Source organism: Dicentrarchus labrax, unplaced genomic scaffold (assembly GCF_905237075.1).
Source record: "Dicentrarchus labrax unplaced genomic scaffold, dlabrax2021, whole genome shotgun sequence".
Taxonomy (NCBI): domain Eukaryota; kingdom Metazoa; phylum Chordata; class Actinopteri; family Moronidae; genus Dicentrarchus; species Dicentrarchus labrax.
The window spans coordinates 32,611,119-32,630,001 of record NW_026136713.1 but is presented as its reverse complement, the minus strand read 5'-3'; the positions used below and the strand labels follow the sequence as shown (position 1 = coordinate 32,630,001).

Here is an 18,883-nt window from a genome sequence, read left to right as displayed (position 1 = left end):
ACAGAAAACGAGAGGTTATTTGATTTTTGTTTTAAAATACAAAAATGAAAATTGAAATACAAGGCGTTTTTCTTTTTCATGGTCAAAAAGGGATGAGCGAAATTTAAAAAACGATTCGATTTTCAATTTCTATTTCATATAACAAAAAATAAAATCACTAGAAAACAGAAACGGAAAAAAGGCCTGTTTTTTCATATTATGAGACCGGATGTCGTCATTTACAAGGCAAGAGCGCCAGCGCCAAATGTAAAATTGCCAGTGTGCCAGTGTTGCCAGGCTAAAATGGCTTTGGAATCCTACTCTGATGTGATTTTGGACATGGCGGAACAAGGCCTGTCATCCACAGAAATCTCGGTGCGCATATCACAGGAAAGTGGGGGCACAAGAGGATTTTCTGCAAGAAATGTGAGGAGATTTTGCGCTGAAAATGGGTCAAGCTTGATGGGACTCCCCGACGCACATTTGGAGTTAGAGGTGGCAAAAGCTATAACCGAGGTATGAACCTGCTATATCTCCCCTTTGCTACTTAGATTTGTGTGTGTGTGTGTGTGTGTGTGTGTGTGTGTGAGAGAGAGAGAGAGAGAGAGAGAGAGAGAGAGAGAGAGAACATGCATAGACGTCTATGTCCCGCATCTCTAAAGGGATCCCTTAGCAAGTTCAACTGGCATTTTTTTATGCCCGTTTATCATAATTATAAATAACAAATAGTAAATAAATAAAAAATAAATAGCCTCAGCCTACCATAGGCTATATGTAAGTAATCACAGTAAACATAAACCTCACAGCACTGACAAATCCCATAACACAAACACCCACATGCATGCACACTGCATTAATTTCATGATAAACATATATCAGCTGATATGATTTTGGAATATGGAAATCATGTTAATTTGTTATTTTCTAGATGGGACCTACATATGGAAGAAGGATGATAAAGGGGTATCTCGCTATGAAAGGAGTGCATGCAGCAGAGACACGAATTGGATCAGTGCTCAGAACTATGCATCAGCCTTACCATGAAGCAAGACGTCAGGTATGTTACTGTCTGTTACTTGTGGAATTTCTGTGTAACTATGAGCTAATGTGTGGTTTTTTTGGGTGTTTGGTTAGTTGCAGTTATTTAGCCCGTATAAGATTAAAATGCCATCATTTTTATTTTATTCATTTATTTGAGAGGGACAATACAAATAGGCATTGTCACATTTAGAAAACCTGCAACCAATGTAGTGTATATAGGACTAATGGGATTTTGTATGCAATTAAATATTTACATTGTTTTCCTCTCTCTTTTAGGGTGCCCGCAATCTCAATCCCATACCATATCAAGCTGACTACATGGGTCACAAGGTTCATATGGACCAAAATGAAAAACTGGCTATGTTTGGGGTCACCCATGTTTTAGCCATTGATGGCTTCAGCAAAAAGGTTGTTGCTCATTCTACAATGCCTATAAAAAACAACCTTGCCATCTATGAAGATGTTTTCAGGTAATAGCCTATGTTTTGTTGTGGACACTAAAGGGATAATCTGTCATTTCTTCAAGACAGTGTTTGTTGGCCAATATATCAATATTATATCAACATCGTGATATGAGACTAGATATGGTCTGGGATTTTGGATATCGTAATAACCATGATATGACATAAGTGTAGTCTCTTTCTGGTTTTAAAGGCTGCTTTACAGTAAAATTATTTATTTTGCGATGGTCATTTGCAGACATTATTTCTATTCATTGACTTGAAACCACCTATCAATTTATATTATGCATTTCAGACATGAGAGAAAAAAGAGAGGCTGCAATTGATGAAATAACAACATATATTGTTCCCAAATAAATACCAGACTATCCCTTAAGCCTTTGAAATAGTTGTACATATTGTATACACATGGCTACTGCTTTCCTAATAGAATGTGACTAAATGATAATTGCTGGACATCTACATTGTTATGAACCATATTATACTGAGAATAACTGATTTGGAACGGTTAAGTTTGAAAAGTTTTGCACAAATTAAAAATGATTCTTTCATCCAATAGGCCTGCAGTACTTGCCTATGGTATGTGGGACCAGGTGCGAGTAGATCATGGCAAGGAGTTTTATTTGACGCTCTTCATGCAGGAGCAGCTGTCATCTCATCGCCATAATCAGGAGAGAAAGCCTTATTTACAGACTTCATCCACAAGGGTACAGTTCAATAGTTTGTGTGGTTGCTTCAGAAACACAGTACTTGTTGTATGCCGGCTTTTATTATTATTACTTTTATTGGGTTTGCTTCAGCAGCATACTGTTTTCTTGGTTACATTATATACATTTTCTTTACTATTGCTAGGTTTTCTAAATGTTAGGGTAAACATATCAATAAACATAACATTAACCTTGGCCAAGAACAGCTTTCTTTTTTTAATCTGGTTACAGCTCAACATTAAACAACTGTAGAAGCACACTGGAGTTTATTCAAACTTTATATTGTAGTTACATGATGTTTTTTTATGTTACAGTCCATTTGGGAAAATGGTCCTTAAGCAGAATTCCTGGTAAAACTCTCAATTTACTAGCTCAGCGGTCAATGCGCATAATACCCATTTAGGTGGTCAATATGCAGATTTCCTGGTAATTATGCATAATGACTGCTGACTTGGTAAATTTAAAGATTTACTTGGAATTCTGCATAATGACCATTTTTCCTTAATGGACCGTAACACATATATTATTCATTAACCCACCAGAACGAATTTACTTATGACAAACCTTTGTGCAATTTCAGAACCATATAGTCGAACGAGTCTGGCCTGAGGTCAACAATCGTGTCAATTATCCACTGAAGACAGCCCTTCTGCAGTTGGTGGATCAAGAGGAACTAGACATGGACGACAACCTTGTGAGATACTGTGTGTCCAACCTGACTGGCCAGTTGTGCCAGATTGGTCTTACAAGGATGGTGGACTCATGGAATGCTCACCGAATTCCAGGTGAAATAAACCAGTTTTGCGAAGATTAAAATAATTACAACGGGCATTCATAAGTTTTGAGACCAACAGTATGTTCTTTATTTTACAGGTAAAGGTATACCAAATGACTTGGCTGGCAGTGGGTGTCCCAAAAAAATCCCACAGGAGCTGTTGCCTCATTCAGCTGAAGCAGCAGACCTTTACGGACAACAGCTGGGATCCTCACTGACAACACATTCTGCTTTTGGAGTTGATCCATTTTCAACTGAACAGGACAAACTTACAGTCGAGAATCAGTTTGCAGAGAAATATTCAGACATTTCAGACTTGTTCTCTAGAGCAGTGAACAATGACTTTGCTCCATACAAAGAGGCATTGCTCTATCTCATAACCACAACTCAGCGCAATGTGTGAAAGACCATTGGTCTGTTTGAACTTACAGAATGTAAATGAGTAACAAGAACTATAAGTTGGTGGCAATGGGTGTTTGGTAAAGACAAATGTTAATATAACTAAACAGTGATGTCAATAAGAACAGTGGTCACATTTTCAACTTCCTTCTTCACACCAATATGACATCATCTAGCCCAAACATTTTAAGAAATTCACATCAATAGTACAAGAACTCTAACCGAAATTTTTGAATTGATAAACAAACGCATACCCAATATGCCTATTTGTGAGTATAAAAGTGCAAAATCTTACTCCTCTTCAAAAAGGGATCTCAGAACAGAAAATGCCTCTGACAGACCATTAACTTCAAATATGTCGTTGCCTGCTGTGTTCTCTCTACATTTTGCACAGTGCACAGAGGTCTCCTGCCACTGTTCCACACATGTTTTGCAGCCAATAATGCTTCGGCAACACTGTGTGAAGACTGGCTCCTCGATGAACTCTAAAAAACAAAATGAGAAAAACTTGTCATTCTGTGTATGTGTGTGCGTATCCCCATCTGTCCTTAAAGTGTTCTTGATGTATTGGGTGACAGTGTTCTTGTTACTAAACAAGTTTACAACTTTAATGCTTTTAAACATTTCTTTTTTATTGTATCATTACACCATTGGCTGTTACACAAAGGTTTGCATCAGTACATGTAATTAATTGTTGTGGATGAGACACAGCTGATCTTGGTTAGAGAATGTAAAAATGTATGTGTATTTGGAAATCTCAAATTCTGGCACACACCAAATAAAATGATCCAAAATTATTTTACATGTGGGACAATTACTATCTATTGCATACTTACTCATACAAACAACACAGCAGAACCCGTGCTTGATGGTCTGTAGCTGGGAAGGACTCAGTATGACTCTTTGACTGGTAGCCACATTGGTGAGCTCTCTGATTGCTGCAGTGACATCTGGTAGGCTCTGTGATGCCAGTACAAGCTCTTCTACTTTCTCAGTGACCTCTCCAATGCCTGCAGCTTCTTCATCTTTTCGGCTGTTACAAGGAAAAAACATAATATATATGTACTGGTTGTATTTTAGCAGTTTTGGTAGCGGTGGTAGGGAGGAAGCCTAACCTTTTGTTTGAAAGATTAGAAAAAGGGGGGGACAGACAACAAAAGCAAGGGTTTTTATTTATGAATGTAGCTTGGCCATGTCAGGGAAGCTTCTTATGAAATTCATTCATTCAAAACAAGACACTTGTTTCACACACAACAAAACAGCAAGGGGGGTGGGGGCGAGCTCAATTTCTATCCCTGATTATGGGAATATGTTTTTTAAAATAAATCTTTGTCCCAAACATTATAGAAGCCACTGTATATACAGAAGCAGTAATGTCCAAAGGGTAGGCAAACAGGTGCTGATTTGAAAAAATGTTTTTTTAATAGTCTGAACAGCAATGGTAAGGATACGTCTAAGTAAAAAAAACACAATGCATTTCAACATTTGGACAAATAACAGTAATGATTGCTGAAGATTACCTCAGTCTCCTCCTTTTTTTGCCCTGCAACTCCAGGAAGTCCCGTTCTTGTACAGCAAGAATCTTTCGCGCATTTTGCTTCCAGTAGTGTGACCCTTTGGAGTGGAGGTGGAAACCAGGAAAAACCATTATAACTTAAGTGGTTGGTTCAGTCATGAGTAATCATGTGCCATCTAATTTTCAAACAAAGTAAAGACTTAAAAGTAAAACAAAATTAATGTTACCCACCTGTTGTTCCTTCGGACTCCAAAATTGCATTACCCTGTGCATCAGTCAATACCATGGGGTCATGATTTCCAATGGCATCTTGCACTTTTTCGATGATCCCCTGAAGGGTAGCCTCACATTCTAAAAACCGGACCACCACCATTCTGCTGGGACTCAACCTCCCACCAACCACCTCAGCAAGGTACATTGATCTGGAAGAATATCATATTAAAATAATTTCTATGACACAGGGAATTCATAATGCTAGCAATGGTTAATGGTATTATGTGTTTTGTATATTAACAATAACCATATATCGCTACTTCCTTGGCGGACGTTATGAAAGTAAGTGGAAAAATGTTAAAATGTGCATAATGTAAATGATGTACAAGTAGTATTAACTATTATTACACTACAACTATGAAGGAGACAAAGAATGGCAACTGGAGTTGATATGATCATATCAAATGTTAACTAGGTGTTTTGCATTGACATCTAATTATTTTTTACTTCTCATCCCATCCCATAACTAGTAAATTTGAAAATATAAATCGTATCACCGTCATTTAACAAGCAATTTAGGCTAATGTTACCTTTGAAATGTTTTAGAGACAGTGGCTCTGGGGACAGTGGCTCTGGGGGGGGCTGAAGCAGTTGCAGGAGTTCGCATGAATGCAAAACGTTGGCCCGTGTTATTTGAAACTGATGATGAGGTTTCCTCCTCCTCACCGTTAACCTCATAATGGGCTCTTGCAGTAAGGTCGAATGAGCTGAACACTCCAGATGGTCCCGGAAACAAGGCCACATTTGCATCGTTAGTCAAGTACAGACTACGAGTTGAGACCTGTCAAGAAAGTGTTCGCTTAACGTTACAAACCTTTCTCAATGAATATTCTTCAGTGAATACTGAGAGAGAAAATTCTCCAAATGCTAAATGTCTAAATGGCGTTAGTTACATATATACAGTATTTAAGTGATAATCGCCCACGACGAGGCGGACTTCTATTAGTGTGGCCATTTCCTTCACATCAAAAAGGAGGACACTTTGCATACACGGGGACACACAAGCAGATATTTGTTTGGTATGAACCGGTTTTAAATTTTAATGTTTTCCCACCAGATTACATAAAGGTGCATACACATACCACATAGCTAATAATAAATATACAAGATACAGCTCATGACAACGTGCCCTTCCAATTCAGATTACATAGGTCTAATAAACATCATACAGAAACTGTTCTTAATGGTTTTATCTGGATAGATAAAGGGTAAAACAAATACAGCACCTTCTGTTTCTGTATGAGCATTTTCAGAATTTCAGTCCAACAACCGACGATAGCTCACGTTATGTTCTCTGTCACTGAGAGTTTGATTGACAGCCTGGTGGCAGCAACTGCTGTGGTCGTGTGTTGTGGAGAATCAACACATGGCTCATTTGAATATTAAAATTAGCCATGTGTTGATAGGTCACGACACGAAAATGTTACCAATGAAATTACTTATTGTGACACACATTTTAAGCCAATAAGTATTAAACTAACGAGGTAATGTGTCAAAAGGCGGACCTCAAAACGAGGACAAACGAGTGTCAGGCTTAAAAGCGGGACGAATGGCCACCCTAACTTCTATGGAAACAGCTCCGCTAAAGGGTTAACGTTAGGCTAACAGGCTAACAGGCTAACATCACCGACTGACGTCCTGGAGCAGAACTTTTTTAAATTTTTTTACCTGAAATATGCGACTAAGTTTTTCTGCAGTCATGTCTTCTTCCCTGAGACACACTCTTTTATTGTTTCGGAAAACGACGTACTGCTCCATGTCCATGTGTCACGGTTGATTACCCCGCCGCAGTCTACTAACGTTACCCTACTGTTTCTTCTCCACAGCACCACCGTCCTGTTAATGACGACATCCGGTCTCAGAATATGAAAAAACAGGCCTTTTTTCCGTTTCTGTTTTCTAGTGATTTTATTTTTTGTTATATAAAATAGAAAATGAAAATCGAATCGTTTTTTAAATTTCGCTCATCCTTTTCTGACCACGAAAAAGAAAAACGCCTTGTATTTCAATTTTCATTTTTGTATTTTAAAACGAAAATCAAATAAGCACTCGTTTTCTGTTTTTTAATTCCCGTTTCTGAAAGGAAAATCCAATGACCAAAACATACACGGACCGCCAAACAACAGGGAATCAGAGACTTCTCCTCCTAAATATATCAGACTGAGACCATACACAAGTATGAATGTAGGTTGTTTAGTCCATGACTTAACTGCTATTAACCGCAATAGATTTCAGATAATACCTTCTGTTGAAGATGCATGGAACTTATTTGATTCTAAAGTTACTAACGTAATTGATAAACAAGCTCCCATGAAAACAATCAGAGTTAGACAGTAGAGTAGTAGTAGTAGTAGTAGTAGTAGTAGTAGAGTAGTGTTAGACATTTACCCTGGATCCGCTCATGTCCTATCATCCCCACCTCCTGCAACGTGTGGAGCGCCACTGCCACAGAGCTACTCAAAGTCTGAGCAGCCAGGGAGACCTTGATTGAGTTTATAAGGAGAAATGAAGAGCACATTAGTGCTACAAGATACAAACATCATCAAAAAGTATAAAAACACAATAAAGACCTAGAGCCCATTACTATTGCGGCCCTCAATACATAAATCATCATACAAACATACCTTCATTTTCTGATAAGCAAAGTTCACATGCTTATCTGTGACTCTGTTGGCAGCATGTAGTCCACTTTTCTTTTGGACATTGTTCAGATGAACTATGTACTTCCAAATGATACTGCCATTTATGCTTCTAATTGGGCTGTATGCCTGCAGAATCATATTTTTTTTTTCACGTCACACGTCAAATGTAAAGCACCATATTCTGCACAATTATGTAAATACAATCAAAATGTATAAAAAGCAGAACAGAGTCAACCAATGAGCATGAACCTGCAACATATTGCGTGTCAGCTTCAGCATGTGGCAAGCGTCCATCATAACAAAAACATTGTCATGGGTTACTGGATGTGGGAAATGGGTCTTCAAGGGCTCACAGGGGTCTGCTTTTAGATCTGCCCCAAGTTGAGTGCACATACTGACATTGGATGCATGACCATCCATTGTCATGCACACCACTCTTATCTGACGACGATGCAGCTCTTCTAATGCATGCTCTATTAAGACTGTCTTTGATTGTGGTGTGAGGGTCAAATAATACGCAATTGGAGCTTTCCAATAACCTTGAAGCCCAACCACCATAAACACAAGAACATCAGAAGCCATGTCAGTCTCATTCAATCGATGTCCACATATCCAAACATTGTTTGTGTCTGAGGATCATACTGGACGTGATTTTTGATGGACATGGCATCCAGCATCAGAGTGACACATCCGTACTTGACCTCATCTTCCTGATGCCGTCTTTCCAGCATGTCCAATATCATTTTATTGAGACCAGGTCTGGCATCAAGACAGCTCAGCTACCTTAGTAAAATTAAAAAGTAGACATTTAACCACGTAGCCATTTAACCACTAACCCAAGCATCCCTATTGTGGACACTGGACATACAAAAAATAGCTATAATATCAACATGTATCAGCATGAGACATGAGCTGTTAGATCAGCAAGTTTAACCATTTATGATAATATTGTCTGTAGTGCTAAATGCTTCAGTATAAAATTGGACATCATGAAGAATACCTTTGCAATGAACTGGGATGTGGCAGGTGAATATGCAGGGTATCTCTCAGGTAGTGATGTGCAAATACTCACAACATCAGGTTGAGGTGCATCCCGAGACAAGTCCATTGGCAGGTTGTCTTCCGCTCTTCTAGAGGTGGTTGTGCTTCTTGTTGCTACCAGCTAAAATAAACATAAGTAAAAAGAAGTTTTGAGTGTCTAAAATGTGCAGTAATAAACAACACATTATATAACTTGCAGAAACAAAAACTAAAGTGACATTTAATCACATATTGATATATCAATCTTATACACCTTGAATTATTGTTGGTCAATGATACACATACCCTTTGAAGATGAGCTGGAAAGTTGAAAATGGTTGGCACAACACCATCTTTAAGCCGGACATTCCGCCCAGTTCTGTCAAAGTCCTCACTCCTGAAATGCTTGCTGCGGAGCAGTGTCCTGTCAGAGGCAACAAAACCGTCCCTTCTTAGGGCAAGTTCCCACTGCCTCCTCATCTTTCCGGTTTTGGGAAACCTTAAAAACGTGTGAAATGTACCCAGATATATAAATTATTGTCAACATTTCCAACCCTTTTTTCTTCTTTCAACATTAAGGGTAAGGACAAAAATACACACCTAAATTATCATATGTTTGGGGTAATTGTATGTATGCATGTGTGCATGTATGCATCATGTATGCATGTATGTACTTTAGAATAAGACACACTAAACTAGTTATAAAAAGGTGTCCAAAAGAAACATTCGGCGATTGTGTAAACAAACTTCTAAAAAGCCTTGGGTCAGTGTGTAACAGGACCTGTATTGTACATACATCCACTAAGTAACTAACAATTATCCCAAATATAATCATAATATTGTCATATCTTACAGGTGAAAGGTGATCCCACGGGCTCTCGTTTTGAGACTACAGCGATTGGACCATCCGTAGGCTGCACAAAAGTCTGGCATCTTCTCTTATAAAGCCAGCAATTTCCTGTATCATAATGTAAGATATTTTTAACAAACCAAACCGATTGGAAATCATGTGCAACTTAAGTTATATTGAAAAGAAAGAGCAATTCGCTGCTACTAGGTCTCACTCACAGCTTCTTGTTATTAGCCAGCTAATAACTACAACCACATCCACAAAGATTGTAATTTAGACAAAAGATTAGTTGTCATAAAATTGTTATTGGTGTCAGTAAAACCTGTATAATTGAACAGCTCGATTGTGGTCTCAGCCTTGATAACTTGCGCAAGTAGCCGTGATACACAACTATGCTGCACGATTAAGTCGTTTTTCGAAAAGAAAAGCTGAAATTTCAACATGTTCAAGCATCCAGAATTATAGCCACGTTAATAACATTTGTAAGAAACCAAACCGTTTGTAAATCCGTCAAGATTTCAGCGAGATCAGTAGATCACTCACCTTACATCAGGTACCACAGAGCCCGCCAGAAAGCTTGCCTGTGGCAAGATGGCCACCGTTGATAACGTTAGAGACTCCGCCGTAAGACATCTAGCCTTTATTATGTATATCTATGGTGTAATGGGCTGTGTATACACTGTGGCTGTTTGGATTGTGCTCAGTTAAGTTGTTCTGCAGTGTATGGGTTTGCGGGACGTCTGAGGGGTGGAGTTGTCAGAGGCTGTGAAGCCTGTCAGTCATGGCAGTTGCCATGGCAATGATGGGTGTGAGATAGCCACCTGAGATTGTGGGAGTGTGTTGTTGTTGTGGTTCTGGTGTGTGTGTATGGGGAGAGACGCTACAAAAGCTAATGTTGATAGCGCTATATTTTATTGTGTTGCCGTTGGCTACGGCCCACAGTAGCCTGTGTTCGAGCTGAAGAATAAAGACCAGCTAAACCAGTTCGTGCTTCGTAGCCTCATTATTCTGGGTCGCTACAATACTATATTACATGATCTGATTCTGATAAATATTTAAATATGCATGTCATACTTATTCCACATATTTGTCAGTTGTGTCCAAACAGACAGCGAGAGAGAGACGGCAGACGCACAGGAGAGAAGTCTCTCCCTACAGATCACATAGTGATGGTGTGATGGTCATTTTAAATTCACTGTTAAGGAAGAAGCGACACACTGCTTATCCAGGATCACATCATTTGTGAGATAATTATAAAGATCAACTCTACATGTGATTAGAAAAGAGCAGAATGGCTTGTTGACGGGCACGGAGGAATATGACGGTCAATGGGGACTCTCAACTACTAATGGTATAACTTCATCACTCAGTAGCTCAGTCACAGACTTTCATGTGTAATGAACTGCCCCAAAGCTTTGCTCCACTGCAGCCAAAAATATGGGGAGGCGGGACTAAAGTGTGCAGGAAAAAAGCTGCGAGTCGAGTAAAGGAACAGTCTGCTGTGAGATACAGACAGAACTGCCAGATACCCTCTTTCAGGTTCTGTCTAGTGCTCTTACGCCAACCAAACAAATCTAACACCAAATACAATTAAAGCTGCAAGCAGCGTTGGGCGGGACCTCGCACCCGGCGCTCGTCGGGGCGCGCCGCAAAGGCGTCACGTGCGGTCGGGGTGCGCCGAGGCCACGCCACGTGCCGTCGTAACAAGCGCGGACCGCAACGGGAATCCGTCACGTAAATCTGCTCCAAATCAGCTCCGTATCGCCACGCAGCGCTTCCTTCCTGTTGCCAGTATGCTGTGCTTTCACTTTATCTGAATCTTGTCACGTAGACAAGTTCATGGCGGGACTGTAATACGTAGGCTGATGTTATGAGGACGCGTTCAGGGGGAGACTGTTACAGAATATATGAAGTTTATTGGAAATTGGACATTGCACACTGAAGTTACGAGTACCGCTTAATGGAAAATCATCTGAATACGACAAGGGGTCAGTGGCACGCAGTTTGACGTACAGTCACAAATAGCTCAATTCTTCATGTACACTTTGTTTTTATAAGACTGTCCAATTATGAAGTCGATTTGATAAGTCCCCTATTTATCTTGCAATTTAATAAGTGGCTTCCAGCAGTTTCCCACTATGCTCCACGAACAATACTCCCTAGGAAATATGGTTTGTAGATGTGGCTAGTGGGAGCGGAGGGGTGTTTGTGTTTCATCACTGAAAAAAAAGACCACAGAATTCAAAATGTGCAACTTTGACAAGACACCAGGGACAGGCCCTTCAACGTACAGTCATAAATAGCACAACTTGTAATCAGCAAGATTATTCAAGAGTACTTTCAAGTTTTGAAGCAGATCTGATAATGTCTCAAGGAGTTTGTTTGTTCAAATACAGGACCACGGGCTTCAAAATGGCCAACTTTGACGGCAGGCCACGGACACGCCCTTCAACGTACAGTCAAAAAATGAAATGCGTTCATTCAGCACCACGTTGTGACTGTACTGCCCAATTTTGAAGAAGATCCGTTAGAACGTGTCAGAGGAAATCATTCAAATAGAAGCCCTGAAATGCCAAAATGACATCACAGTGTGACATTTGTTCTAAATGGCCAACTTTGAGGGCACGCCACGGACACGCCCTTCAACGTACAGTCACAAAATATATTGCTTTCATTCAGCACCACGTTGTGACTGTACTGCCCAATTTTGAAGAAGATCCGTTAGAACGTGTCAGAGGAAATCATTCAAATAGAAGCCCTGAAAGGCCAAAATGACATCACAGTGTGACATTTGTTCTAAATGGCCAACTTTGAGGGCACGCCACGGACACGCCCTTCAACGTACAGTCACCAAATAATTTGCGTTCATTCAGCCCCATGTTGTGACTGGACTGCCCAATTTTGAAGAAGATCCGATAGAAGCTGTAGGAGGGGATCATTCAAATAGAAGCCCTGAAATGCAAAAATGACATCACAGTGACATTTGTTCTAAATGGCCAACTTTGAGGGCACGCCACGGACACGCCCTTCAACGTACAGTCACAAAATATATTGCTTTCATTCAGCACCACGTTGTGACTGTACTGCCCAATTTTGAAGAAGATCCGTTAGAACGTGTCAGAGGAAATCATTCAAATAGAAGCCCTGAAAGGCCAAAATGACATCACAGTGTGACATTTGTTCTAAATGGCCAACTTTGAGGGCACGCCACGGACACGCCCTTCAACGTACAGTCACCAAATAATTTGCGTTCATTCAGCCCCATGTTGTGACTGGACTGCCCAATTTTGAAGAAGATCCGATAGAAGCTGTAGGAGGGGATCATTCAAATAGAAGCCCTGAAATGCAAAAATGACATCACAGTGACATTTGTTCTAAATGGCCAACTTTGAGGGCACGCCACGGACACGCCCTTCAACGTACAGTCACAAAATATAATGCGTTCATTCAGCACCATGTTTTGACTGTACTGACCAATTTTGAAGCAGATCTGATAAATTCCCTAGGAGCAGTTAGTTCTAAAACAAGCCCAAAGAGTCAAAATGACCACAAAATGGCTGCCAAAAGTGCAAATTTTAAATGAAAATAGCCGACTTCCTGTGAGATTTGAGGTATGGGTCCAAGAGGCTTTTTTGTACGCCCCGGCACATTATACATGCCTACCGAGTTTCGTACATATCGGTGAAACGTAGCGCCGGGGCTGATGTATTTTTATCCTGTAGGGGGCGCTACAAACAGGACAAACAGGATTTTTGGTATGTGAGCTTCAGGCACCACTCTACACGTGCCCTGTGAATTTCATATTCATAACTATTACGAGTGATTTATCATGCCAAAAGAGCACCACCTAGTGGCGTATTTTTTTTGTCCTTTTTAAGTGAGCCTCAGGGAGCCATGGGGAAGCAGCGTACCAAGTTTCATCTTAATCACGCATACCGTTGTAGAGCTATAAACTCCTTCATTTTAAAGAGCGCCACCTTGTGGTGATGACCTGAAATTGTGCACAATGCTTAAGGAAGACATGGGGAACTATGGACCCAAGGTTGATGTAAATCGGACGTACCAATGTGGAGAAATACCCCACTTCCTTTTTGACGAAAAATCAACAGGAAGTGCTAATTTTATAACTTCCTTATTTTTTAAAATATCAAAAATGTTCAAATTACTTTTGTTGTCAGGACGGTCCACAGATGCTACGTGCAAAATTTCGTGCGAATCGGACAAAGTGTGTAGGAGATTCCCCGGAACAGACATTTATGGACATTTTGCGCTCTAGAAAAAAAAAAAATCTAGGCGGAAGTGGGCGTGGCCTATATGGGGGAGGTTCAGCTCCATTCACCGAACGCGTGGATATAAGGTTTTTGAATGTGGGACAAACTATGCAGGAGTTATTAGCGTATCGAAATTGGCCTACAAATAGCGCCACCTAGTGGCCTTCCTACTGGCCGACCTGCATGTGACGCATGGAATCTCCGATTTAAATGAGGCTTGACAAATGTGCCAAATAAAATGCGAATATTAGAATTGTTAAGGGGGTGAAAAATGCACTCAAAGTTCTGAAAAATAATAATAATTAAAGCTGCAAGCAGCGTTGGGCGGGACCTCGCACCCGGCGCTCGTCGGGGCGCGCCGCAAACGCGTCACGTGCGGTCGGGGTGCGCCGAGGCCACGCCACGTGCCGTCGTAACAAGCGCGGACCGCAACGCGAATACGTCACGTAAATCTGCTCCAAATCAGCTCCGTATCGCCACGCAGCGCTTCCTTCCTGTTGCCAGTATGCAGTGCTTTCACTGTATCTGAATCTTGTCACGTAGACAAGTTCAGGGCGGGACTGTAATACGTAGGCTGATGTTATGAGGACGTGTTCAGGGCGAGACTGTTACAGAATATATGAAGTTTATTGGAAATTGGACATTGCACACTGAAGTTATGAGTACCGCTTAATGGAAAATCATCTGAATTCGACAAGGGGTCAGTGGCACGCAGTTTGACGTACAGTCACAAATAGCTCAATTCTTCATGTACACTTTGTTTTTATAAGACTGTCCAATTTTGAAGACGATTTGATAAGTCCCCTATTTATCTTGCACTTTAATAAGTGACTTCCAGCGGTTTCACACTATGCTCCACGAACAATACTCCCTAGGAAATATGATTTGTAGATGTGGCTAGTGGGAGCGGAGGGGTGTTTGTGTTTCATCACTTTGAAAAAAAAGACCACAGAATTCAAAATGTCCAACTTTGACGAGACACCTGGGACACGCCCTTCAACGTACAGTCATAAATAGCACAACTTGTAATTAGCAAGATTATTCAAGAGTCCCGTCAAGTTTTGAAGCAGATCTGATAAAGTCTCAAGGAGTTTGTTTGTTCAAATACAGGACCACTGGCTTCAAAATGGCCAACTTTGACGGCAGGCCACGGACACGCCCCTTCAACGTACAGTCACAAAATGAAATGCGTTCATTTAGCACCACGTTGTGACTGTACTGCCCAATTTTGAAGAAGATCCGATAGAACCTGTAGGAGGAGGTCATTCAAATAGAAGCCCTGAAAGGCCAAAATGACATCACAGTGTGACATTTGTTCAAAATGGCGAACTTTGAGGGCACGCCACGGACACGCCCTTCAACGTACAGTCACAAAATATAAGGCGTTCATTCAGCACCATGTTTTGACTGTACTGACCAATTTTGAAGAAGATCTGTTAGAACGTGTCAGAGGAAATCATTCAAATAGAAGCCCTGAAAGGCCAAAATGACATCACAGTGTGACATTTGTTCTAAATGGCTAACTTTGAGGGCACGCCACGGACACGCCCTTCAACGTACAGTCACCAAATATATTGCGTTCATTCAGCCCCATGTTGTGACTGGACTGCCCATTTTTGAAGAAGATCCGATAGAAGCTGTAGGAGGGGATCATTCAAATAAAAGCCCTGAAATGCAAAAATGACATCACAGTGACATTTGTTCTAAATGGCCAACTTTGAGGGCACGCCACGGACACACCCTTCAACGTACAGTCACAAAATATAAGGCGTTCATTCAGCACCATGTTTTGACTGTACTGACCAATTTTGAAGCAGATCTGATAAATTCCCTAGGAGCAGTTAGTTCTAAAACAAGCCCAAAGAGTCAAAATGACCACAAAATGGCTGCCAAAAGTGCAAATTTTAAATGAAAATAGCCGACTTCCTGTGAGATTTGAGGTATGGGTCCAAGAGGCTTTTTTGTACGCCCCGGCACATTATACATGCCTACCGAGTTTCGTACATATCGGTGAAACGTGGCGCCGGGGCTGATGTATTTTTATCCTGTAGGGGGCGCTACAAACAGGACAAACAGGATTTTTGGTATGTGAGCTTCAGGCACCACTCTACACGTGCCCTGTGAATTTCATATTCATAACTATTACGAGTGATTAATCATGCCAAAAGAGCACCACCTAGTGGCGTATTTTTTTTGTCCTTTTTAAGTGAGCCTCAGGGAGCCATGGGGAAGCAGCGTACCAAGTTTCATCTTAATCACGCATACCGTTGTAGAGCTATAAACTCCTTCATTTTAAAGAGCGCCACCTTGTGGTGATGACCTGAAATTGTGCACAATGCTTAAGGAAGACATGGGGAACTATGGACCCAAGGTTGATGTAAATCGGACTTACCAATGTGGAGAAATTCCCCACTTCCTTTTTTGACGAAAAATCAACAGGAAGTGCTAATTTTATAACTTCCTTATTTTTTAAAATATCAAAAATGTTCAAATTACTTTTGTTGTCAGGACGGTCCACAGATGCTACGTGCAAAATTTCGTGCGAATCGGACAAAGTGTGTAGGAGATTCCCCGGAACAGACATTTATGGACATTTTGCGCTCTAGAAAAAAAAAAATCTAGGCGGAAGTGGGCGTGGCCTATATGGGGAGGTTCAGCTCCATTCACCGAACGCGTGGATATAAGGTTTTTGAATGTGAGACAAACTATGCGGGAGTTATTAGCGTATCAAAATTGGCCTACAAATAGCGCCACCTAGTGGCCTTCCTACTGGCCGACCTGCATGTGACGCATGGAATCTCCGATTTAAATGAGGCTTGACAAATGTGCCAAATAAAATGCGAATATTAGAATTGTTAAGGGGGTGAAAAATGCACTCAAAGTTCTGAAAAATAATAATAATAATAATAAACGAAGCAAAAACAATAGGGACCTCCTGCGGTCGCTTGCGAGGTCCCTAATTAAAGCTGCAAGCAGCGTTGGGCGGGACCTCGCACCCGGCGCTCGTCGGGGCGCGCCGCAAACGCGTCACGTGCGGTCGGGGTGCGCCGAGGCCACGCCGCGTGCCGTCGCAACAAGCGCGAACCGCAACGCGAACACGTCACGTAAATCTGCTCCAAATCAGCTCCGTATCGCCACGCAGCGCTTCCTTCCTGGTGCCAGTATGCTGTGCTTTCACTTTATCTGAATCTTGTCACGTAGACAAGTTCAGGGCGGGACTGTAATACGTAGGCTGATGTTATGAGGACGCGTTCAGGGCGAGACTGTTACAGAATATATGAAGTTTATTGGAAATTGGACATTGCACACTGAAGTTACGAGTACCGCTTAATGGAAAATCATCTGAATTCGACAAGGGGTCAGTGGCACGCCGTTTGACGTACAGTCACAAATAGCTCAATTCTTCATGTACACTTTGTTTTTATAAGACTGTCCAATTATGAAGTCGATTTGATAAGTCCCCTATTTATCTTGCATTTAATAAGTGACTTCCAGCGGTTTCCCACTATGCTCCACGAACAATACTCCCTAGGAAATATGGTTTTTAGATGTGGCTAGTGGGAGCGGAGGGGTGTTTGTGTTTCATCACTGAAAAAAAAGACCACAGAATTCAAAATGTCCAACTTTGACGAGACACCTGGGACACGCCCTTCAACGTACAGTCATAAATAGCACAACTTGTAATCAGCAAGATTATTCAAGAGTCCCGTCAAGTTTTGAAGCAGATCTGATAAAGTCTCAAGGAGTTTGTTTGTTCAAATACAGCACCACGGGCTTCAAAATGGCCAACTTTGACGGCAGGCCACGGACACGCCCTTCAACGTACAGTCAAAAAATGAAAGGCGTTCATTCAGCACCATGTTGTGACTGTACTGCCCAATTTTGAAGAAGATCCGTTAGAACGTGTCAGAGGAAATCATTCAAATAGAAGCCCTGAAAGGCCAAAATGACATCACAGTGTGACATTTGTTCTAAATGGCCAACTTTGAGGGCACGCCACGGACACGCCCTTCAACGTACAGTCACAAAATGAAAGGCGTTCATTCAGCACCATATTGTGAGTGTACTGCCCAATTTTGAAGAAGATCCGTTAGAACGTGTCAGAGGAAATCATTCAAATAGAAGCCCTGAAAGGCCAAAATGACATCACAGTGTGACATTTGTTCTAAGTGGCCAACTTTGAGGGCACGCCACGGACACACCCTTCAACGTACAGTCACCAAATATATTGCGTTCATTCAGCCCCATGTTGTGACTGGACTGCCCAATTTTGAAGAAGATCCGATAGAAGCTGTAGGAGGGGATCATTCAAATAAAAGCCCTGAAATGCAAAAATGACATCACAGTGACATTTGTTCTAAATGGCCAACTTTGAGGGCACGCCACGGACACGCCCTTCAACGTACAGTCACAAAATATAAGGCGTTCATTCAGCACCATGTTTTGACTGTACTGACCAATTTTGAAGCAGATCTGATAAATTCCCTAGGAGCAGTTAGTTCTAAAACAAGCCCAAAGAGTCAAAATGACCACAAAATGGCTGCCAAAAGTGCAAATTTTAAACGAAAATAGCCGACTTCCTGTGAGATTTGAGGTATGGGTCCAAGAGGCTTTTTTGTACGCCCCGGCACATTATACATGCCTACCGAGTTTCGTACATATCGGTGAAACGTGGCGCCGGGGCTGATGTATTTTTATCCTGTAGGGGGCGCTACAAACAGGACAAACAGGATTTTTGGTATGTGAGCTTCAGGCACCACTCTACACGTGCCCTGTGAATTTCATATTCATAACTATTACGAGTGATTAATCATGCCAAAAGAGCACCACCTAGTGGCGTATTTTTTTTGTCCTTTTTAAGTGAGCCTCAGGGAGCCATGGGGAAGCAGCGTACCAAGTTTCATCTTAATCACGCATACCGTTGTAGAGCTATAAACTCCTTCATTTTA

The 18,883-nt window shown here is 41.2% G+C and overlaps 2 protein-coding genes across 5 annotated transcripts; one reads left to right on the top strand and one right to left on the bottom strand.

Moving 5' to 3' along the window:
* Positions 1-7: 7 nt before the first annotated feature.
* LOC127375082 (uncharacterized) lies at positions 8-4,164 on the top strand. 4 transcript variants are annotated; one of them, XM_051420911.1, is made up of 6 exons: positions 8-495; positions 908-1,036; positions 1,297-1,490; positions 2,041-2,188; positions 2,769-2,973; positions 3,062-4,164. In XM_051420911.1, the coding sequence occupies exons 1-6, from the start codon at positions 199-201 to the stop codon at positions 3,364-3,366; spliced, it is 1,278 nt and encodes a 425-aa protein (XP_051276871.1). In that variant the 5' UTR covers positions 8-198; the 3' UTR covers positions 3,367-4,164. The 4 variants fall into 4 exon arrangements, with proteins under 4 accessions (XP_051276871.1, XP_051276872.1, XP_051276875.1 ...); XM_051420912.1 differs by having other exon boundaries at positions 12-1,036; positions 1,331-1,490; XM_051420915.1 differs by lacking the exon at positions 1,297-1,490 and having other exon boundaries at positions 13-495.
* Positions 3,028-7,187, bottom strand: LOC127375083 (uncharacterized). Its single transcript, XM_051420916.1, has 6 exons — positions 6,820-7,187; positions 5,682-5,932; positions 5,110-5,300; positions 4,883-4,976; positions 4,199-4,395; positions 3,028-3,847 (listed from the first exon to the last, which is right to left on the bottom strand). The coding sequence occupies exons 1-6, from the start codon at positions 6,913-6,915 to the stop codon at positions 3,654-3,656; spliced, it is 1,023 nt and encodes a 340-aa protein (XP_051276876.1). The 5' UTR covers positions 6,916-7,187; the 3' UTR covers positions 3,028-3,653.
* Positions 7,188-18,883: the final 11,696 nt, after the last annotated feature.